Consider the following 8,536-nt stretch of genomic DNA (forward strand, 5'->3'; position numbering starts at 1 on the left):
CAACTATATGAAAGGAAACACCTTCCGGGACTAGGAAACACCTTAACCAAGTGTTGGAATCACATGTGATTCAACCTAGGAGGGTATAAAGGAACTTAAATGAGTTTACTACCATGATTTCACGGCCCAAGGGAGTTTACGGCCGTAAACTCTTGGTTACTCATGGGTTAGTGCAAGTTTGAAGTCTAGGGGGTGATTTAGGGACATTAGCATTAACCTAGGATGAGAAAGACCACATCTTTTGGCACTTTTGGGGTGTTTACGGCCCAAATGAGTTTACAACTATAAACTCATGGCCAAATATTCTTATCAGGGTCCTAAAGGTCATAAAGAAGTATTCTAAATTCATGCATAAGCCCTTGGAAGTGTTTGTGGCATCAAAACACCTCTATTTTGAGTTTACGGCCCATGGACCATTTGGTCATGTGTTTGCGGCCATAAACACTTATGGAAGACTATATTTTGGTTCTTTTGGGTCCTAAACACATCTAGGTAAAGTTCTATGCTTGTCTCTTGGGTTATGGAAGGCATTTAGGGCATTTTGGCACCCTAAAATGGAGTTCACGGCCCAAGAACTTCCTTGGCCGTGAACTCACTTTTGATCCTTGATTTTAATTGATTTTGATGCCTAAACATGTCAAGGTTTGTCCCATGTTTGGTTTCCAAGGTCTAGGGGTCATTGGGCACACTTTGGCCCTTGAAATGGAGTTTACTCCCCAAGGTGTTCTTGGGCGGTAAACTCAAAGATCTTGGTGTTTTCCTATGATTTCTAGTGTATTAAGCATATATAAAGCTTTAAAACAACACTACATAGAAGTACTCACGTTCCGGAACAAAAGTCCGAAGATCCTTGAGAGAGAATTTGGCTTTTCTCTAGTTGGAATTGTAACTAATGAATAATTTGGTTCAGAATCCTATATATAGTCCTGGGATTTTTGGCAGAAAATATTTTATTCCCGGAAAGAACTCTAATATCATAGAGTTTTGGAATAACAGAGTTGCACAAGACCCAAGTGCAACCTCTCTCCTGATATCTCCTTAAGTGTAAATCCTGAGTTGCTCAAACTTATCCCAAAAGTTTGAAAGTTAGCAGAAACAGACTTGGCTTCTATTGAAGTGGGAATTTTTGGGTTGTCACTTCTCTAAAATCTTATGAACTCACCAGCTTAATTGCTGATCAACTCTGTCAAATAACTTGTATTCTCAGGAGACTATTAGACAGGTGCTCGTGCTGGGACTTCAGAAGATGGAGCATTCTAGCTTCAAGTCTTGTTTTGTTATTTGTTTATAACTTCTATGTTTTGTGAACACATACATTGTAAACACTTTCTTTCTAAATGAAATGGTTGTTCATTACTTGCTTACCATATACATATCTCATGATACTTGACATGACGTCCTCCACCCTCGAACATTTCCGCCGTTCCGTTTTTGGGGTGTGACAATGTGTTCACCCGGTTTACTCTAAAAACCCATTGACATGTATTGCGAGTGGATTCTCGAAAACAATACTATCAATAAACGAGATAAACCATGGCGACTATGCAGACTTAGTGTCGATTCCTTAGGATACTCCTTAGGAATGAATGAATGAGGAATAGCTAAATCTTAGGGTAGATCCTAAAGAGTAAAGAAGATAATGGGGATGGGTAATTGGGTTGATTGTTTAATGTTTAACATAATAATTATATTATTGTGGGTTGAAAACCCTATCTGGTCACCAGTTTTCCCAACCTGATGTACTCATGCGTATTTGTATCACAGGTGTCAATACGAAACTACTTTACACTGAGGGATTTAAAAGAGATGTAGATCACTAGTGTAAATGAATGTAAGTTCTGTTTATGCTTATGTTTTCGTATTGATGATGACATCCCAAATGTATTAAAATGGATAAAAATACATTTCTTAGGAAATGCTTTGATAACGTATTTATCATGTTTTTCTGGGAACAAATTTGGCAACATTTTTATTAAAAGAGATACTTTGATTTTTATAAAGCATAAATAAAATCGGTCTTTTCTGGCCGTGAAAATGGGGATGTTACATGTTGTTTATGTGTTTCTTTTTTGTTTAAATTATGTTGCTTATGATTCAATGATAGGCTAAAGGTAAAGTTGAATTTAAGGTTTCAAAGACATCAATGTTGTTGGAATTTCTGATGCAAATTTCATTGCATTTGGGTGTTTCTCCTAGAGTACATTGCCTTTTTCAGAACTGAGGTGTGATGTTATTGCTGCTATGATATGCTAATTCCACTATTGAGTTCTTTGTTGATTCCTAATTTCTAGAGTTTTCCTGTGTTTCAGTTGGTTCTAGACAGTTATACCCTTGGGTGGTTGTATTTTGTTTGGTTGGTGTTTCTTTTGATTCCTATGATTGTGATTGTGACTGTCTGATTATATTTTATATAGCTAACATTTTTGATTTGTGACATTGGGCTTATGTTTGAGAAGTTGTTAGATGCCATTTTAGGCATCTTATATGGTAGTTTTCATTATCATTTAGGATCATATTTTGTATATTTTCATGTCATTTATTTAAATAATGTTCAGCTCGTGTATTTCGTTAGAAATCCCGTACTGCTCAAGGTTTTATGTCAATTTGAGATAGTTCGAGTGGAGCAGTGCTTTGGGAGCAGTTGGATGCGTATTTGGAACTTAAAATGGAGTTTGGAACTTATGGAGTATGTTGATGAATGATTGCAAGATATTTTGGTCAAGAAACATTCGATCGAATTGATCACATGAAGATAGAATCTACAATCTAAAGTTAAAGGATGTTGCTGGCAACTTTGACCCACTGTCAGTATTTTGACCATATCTCGAGAACCGTAACTCCGATTGATGCGATTCAAAATGATCTGAAAAGCAAACGAAATTTCGAACATCCCGGACACAACATGCGATCACAGATTGCCTTTATGAGATCGCATGGGGACCTTTTGAAATCGTAGGTTAGGTCGCAGGTTGGATTTGAGGTTTTTTAGTGCCAAAAATTAATCCGGAAGCAAAAAAATGAAAACCTGCGATCGCAGGTTGTGTACATGCCATCGCAGGTTGGCCAAAAAGTGCCAAAATAGTATTCTACATCATTAAAAAGGCCCGTGACGCGTTTATTTCAAAACCTGCGATCTAAACCTCAATATATGCAATCACATGTTATCCGTTTCTTGTTCCGGAAGCTTCCAACTTGAGTATAAACACTACCCTCATAAACAGTTGAAAGGGTTGGATGATTCCATACGAAGAAAACCACTTCAGAATGCGATTTTTGAGTTCTTTCAGCGACTTTTGAAGATCTGAAGACTACGAATCATCTCACACATTTAGTTTATCTACATTGATCAGTAATGTTTCTTTTATCTAGTTTGATTTCATTTTTGGCCATGTCTGGCTAAACTTTAGTTTTCAGTTCTGCATAGATTAGTACATCTCATGTGATTAGATTTCAGATTTGATTTTTGATTTGTGTTTCTATCTAGATTCTTCAGTTTTGTTCTTAATGAATATTTGGTTTTAAATTCTTATTAGTCTGATCACCTAACAAGGGTTTTATCATTCCAATTAATCAGTTATAGAATATGTAATTGTTATTGTCAACTGGTAATAAGTAACAAGTAATAAATCGGTTCTGTGTTTGGGATTTGACTTTATTATAAACTGAAAAATCATACATTTACGCTTCCGAGCTTGTGAGAAGTATTGGGTATTGTTGAGAATTTTACATAGAACTTATTGCAACTTTTCTGATCTTAATGAAGAGCTTGTTTGATTAGACAGTAAAAAGTTAGGGTTAATCGAATAGCTTGTTTTGATTAACTAATTTAGGTAAAAGAGAAATTACTAGAGCTTGTTAGTTTTTCTCAGTGCCAGCTTAGATAGAATGCATCTCAAATAATCAGGTCTGAGTTAGTTACATGATTAGGAAAGTCACAGCAGAACTGAAACCGTTTTTATTATTTTTTTCATTTAGTTTAATGAAAAAAGATTAGGGTTAATCGAATAGCTTGTTTTGATTAACTAATTTAGGTAAAAGAGAAATTACTAGAGCTTGTTAGTTTTTCTCAGTGCCAGCTTAGATAGAATGCATCTCAAATAATCAGGTCTGAGTTAGTTACATGATTAGGAAAGTCACAGCAGAACTGAAACCGTTTTTATTATTTTTTTCATTTAGTTTAATAATCAGGTCTGAGTTAGTTACATGATTAGGAAAGTCACAGCAGAACTGAAACCGTTTTTATTATTTTTTTCATTTAGTTTAATATCGTTGCAATTTTAGTTTTTAGTTTAATTCAAATCCCCCTTTTATAATTTCTGTTTTGACTAGATGTGCCTGATGCAAAAAGGCATTGACTTTTAAGCTGTGTCCCTGAGGATCCGACCCTGCTTCCCTGTGCTATATTTTTAGTGTAACAAGCAGGGATAATTCACTTATTTAATACGCGCGCGACATCATGTTAACACAGGTACAAGTATCCTTATCTTTCCTTAAACCAACATGAAACCTACTGGTTTTGTTTGAGGAAGAATACGGAAACCCACAAAACATTTCCTTAGATATTGTTTCGATTATGAACTCTAGTTTGTTTTGTTTGAAACATCTAAAAAATTTCAAATTATGTTGTTTGTATTTGGTAGACTGATGGTGTAAGATATTTTAAATCTTTGGATTGTAGATATGTGAATTGTTTTAGATTTAAATTTACTATTTTTGTTTTATTGTATACAAAAGTTTTATTGTATATAAAAATCCTGGGAAATTATTCAAATCACAAGAGGCATGGCTAAAATCTGTAAATCTGTGTAGAACCTATAGGGACGACTTATCGTCTCTATAGCGATATGTATGGCGACAAGAAGTTGTTGCTATAGGTTCACCTATGAAGACAACAAGTCGTCCCTATAGGGGTTGCTATAGCGACGACAATAGGATCTGAAGCGACATAACTCTGGCGACAAGGCCTAAGGCGACAACATGTTGTTTGCAGGGTCTATAGCGACGAATTTGCATCCTATGGTGACGACTTTTGTCGTCCCAACAGGTCTTTCATCTTGTAGTGGATCTGTATGGTTCATCGTTTTTCAAGGCCATGATCTGTATGATTAATCGTTTTTCAATTACATGTTTGATTTTAAGTCGGCTATATCATAAATATACTTCCATTATCCTATATTTATTTAACTTTTTATTAGAATTTATTAAAAGACCAAATATTTCTCAAATTGATCAAATATGTCAATACGAAAATGAAATGTATATTTTTTTTACATAACAATTTTTTTTTATTAGTTCAAAATGTTCCATTCCAAACTTGTTGATTATTTTTAGAATATGAAATATAAATTAATTGAAATGACTCGAAATGATCTATAATGTTCAGTTATGATAATTATAGTAGGGGTGAGCATGATGCGGTCTGGTGTGGGTTTAAGGCCAAACTGAACCGCAAACCGCATGGTGCGGTTTTTGCATTTTAAAACCATTGGGTGCAGTTTTGCAATGGTTCGATTTTACGGTTTTCAAATGCAGTTTCGTTTTGTATTGGTGTGGTTTCGGTTTTAAACAGTGTTTAGACTTTGGTGTAGTTTTTTATGTTTATTAGTGTGGTTTTTTTAAAACCGTAAGAACTAAAAACCATGTGCATGTAAGCTTGTATTGTGTGGTTTGTTTGTTTGTTTTTTTTAAACCATTCATTTTAAGCCCAAAACAAAAATACATAGTCAAAAATTGAGTGGCTTAAAATACAACATGTGACTACTTTCATAAACTAATTAACATTTATTTCCACTTAATATAGTCTTACACAAACACAAAATAAACATATTATAAATATAGTAACGTTTATAAGTAGCATATATATAATATACATTAATTGATTTATTACTACACGCTTGCAGTGCGATTCGGTTTTGGTGGACCGTTTTTTGGATAGAAACCGCACCGCACCGTTGACCTTTGGTTTTGCAAAAATTAAATCCACACCATTGGTTTTTACATCGGTTTCGATTTTCCAGTTACGGTTTATTGTGTTTCATCGGTTTTTCGTTTTTCTTTAGTAGGTTTGAGTTTTGCTCTCCCCTAAATTCTAGGATGACCCGTTCCGAGTATTTTCTTTGTTCTTTTTTGAAATCCCGAATTTCTAGATTCAGATATGTCAAAGCTATCTATAAATTTCAATTATATGACAATTTCCCGATAACCTTAAATTAAATTCATAACAGTACTAAATTCTCTGGAAAAAATCTTAAAAATGCATCCCACACGTGTTGCTCAGAGGGGAGTCGGTGTAGTAAACCAACAATCCAAATCATTAAATATTGGACGATTCAATATTGGTGGGCGTAAAACAAACTCATACCAAGTGCAAACTCCATTCAGAGCAGCCTATAAATACGTATCGCAAGAAGATAAACATTTCATCCATACAAAATCATCAATTTTCTTGAACACAAAAGAAAAATTGTCAAACATTTTACTTGAAGCTACAAGAATGACTCTCTTTAATATTGATGTTGAAATCCAATCCACGGTTCCTGCTCCTAAGCTTTTCAAGGCTTACCATGACTTCGACAAGCTCGCACACAAGGTCGATCCTGAAACATATAAATCAGTTGAAATTATCAAAGGTGATGGAGGCCCTGGAACTGTCAGGAATATCACTTTTGGCGATGGTTAGTAAGCTTTATGCATGTAATTTCTATATATGCCCTTGTTCATTGTCATCTACAAAAGAAGTCTTTGGAGACCCAAATTCTCTCAAGAATACCCCTTTTTATTTCAGATTCTACTCTTTATGATAGGATTAATTAAACATATATATAAGTGAAGTTTTCTCGTTCATGATGCAGGTCTTCCATTTACGAGTGGAAAATCAAAGATTGATACTATTGACGAAGAAAACCTTAGTCTAAGCTACACGATCTTCGAAGGAGACGTTTTGACGGATGTATTAGACTCTGCCACTCATCATGTAAAGTTTATACCTTCAGCTGATGGGGGATCCACGTACAAACATACCATTGTGAATAAATGCAAAGGCGATAATAAGCTCACAGATGATCAGGTCAAGCTTACAAAAGAATCTTTTACCAAAACTTTTAAGGCGGTGGAGGCCCATATCAATGCCAATCCTAATGCTTACTGATTTATCGATCTCGAATGAAGGTGTTCTGTCTTGAGGTAACGATGGAAGTGTTTTATGTTGCATGTTTTGGACTTCCTTCTCTTTTGCCAAAAATAAATGGACTTTAGTCCTGTTGTGTTCTACATCTGCTGTACTGTGTTTCTGTATCATATCATAATAAGAGAAGGCCATTAGTTATATATTTGGGTAACATATTGAATAATCTTGTACTTAGAGACGAAATCAATAATTATCGGTAACCAAAAAGTATTTTACGATGTGTGAACAACTATTTAGATTCCTTCTTTTTGTATAAAATATTTGAAGGATGTGAAGGGTGACATTGTATGAACTGATGGTTATGAAAAATTATATATATATATATATATATATATATATATATATATATATATATATATATATATATATATATATATATATATATATATATATATATATATATATAAAACTTGAAAGCATAATATCTATCTTTTATCTATCTATGCTAGATATTGAAATGTTTGATAGATGCCATCATAATTCCATTTTATATGGTATAACACCAAAAATTGTAATCTACCCAATGTCGGCAAAATACAAAGAACTTCACCGGCATAATCGAGTAAACTTATGAATATATAATGTCTTAATAAGAAAAACAAACACCAAAAATTGTAATCTACCCAACTATGGCAATGTCGGCAAAATACAAAGAAATTCACCGTCATAATCGAGTAAACTTTTGAATATATAATGTCTTAATAAGAAAAACAATGGAAGTATGATGTTATAATTGGATAGATTTTTGAACGTACTATGTTAAAAAAAAATATTAGAAGTACAATGATGTAAAAGAAAGAAATAGAAGTGAGATGTTATAATACACATATCAACGAAATTCAGTGTTGTAAAGCTCATTGAGTTGGTCGATTACTCGGCCGAGTACTCATTGACCCCTTATCGAGGTGAATTATAGAATCCGAGTACTCCCCGATCGATCTTTTACTAAAGCGAGTAGTGTTGTAAAACTTGTCAAACTCGATGAATTATATGTATAATATATTTAATGATTTGTTATCTAACACACACACATGATTATTACAATATCTATATCTTAAATTTCAATAATTATTCACGAATTGAGACCATTGTGTGTTTTTCAATTTTTGTGTATTCTCATGTATCTAATTTTGTTATATATTTCAATAAACTTAAGATTTTAACTTATGATTCTGACATATATAATTTCTTTAAAAATATTTCTACTCCCATATACTCGCTACCCATCAGTCGGCCGAACAGATACCGAGTACCGAGTTCTACAACCTTGAAGAAATTATGTTGCTACTTTTTGAAGTCGGTCCTTTTTTATAAGGTTAAATGCAAGAACTAGCAATGTACTTTTAGTTA

General features: G+C 33.7%; 1 protein-coding gene across 1 annotated transcript; it reads left to right on the forward strand.

Moving 5' to 3' along the window:
• Positions 1-6,410: 6,410 nt before the first annotated feature.
• LOC111914132 (root allergen protein) lies at positions 6,411-7,326 on the forward strand. Its single transcript, XM_023909877.3, has 2 exons — positions 6,411-6,674; positions 6,852-7,326. Exons 1-2 carry the CDS (start codon positions 6,494-6,496, stop codon positions 7,145-7,147), a joined length of 477 nt encoding a protein of 158 aa, XP_023765645.1. The 5' UTR covers positions 6,411-6,493; the 3' UTR covers positions 7,148-7,326.
• The last annotated feature ends 1,210 nt before the right edge of the window (positions 7,327-8,536 follow it).

The sequence above is a fragment of the Lactuca sativa genome, chromosome 6 (genome assembly GCF_002870075.4).
Source record: "Lactuca sativa cultivar Salinas chromosome 6, Lsat_Salinas_v11, whole genome shotgun sequence".
Classification (NCBI taxonomy): Eukaryota; Viridiplantae; Streptophyta; class Magnoliopsida; order Asterales; family Asteraceae; genus Lactuca; species Lactuca sativa.

Excerpts from the sequence above, each read along its gene's own strand:
- LOC111914132 (XM_023909877.3), top strand. The coding sequence starts at position 6,494 with ATGACTCTCTTTAATATTGATGTTGAAATCCAATCCACGGTTCCTGCT. Across the intron at positions 6,675-6,851 it reads GAATATCACTTTTGGCGATG|GTCTTCCATTTACGAGTGGA; the intron begins GTTAGTAAGCTT and ends TTCATGATGCAG.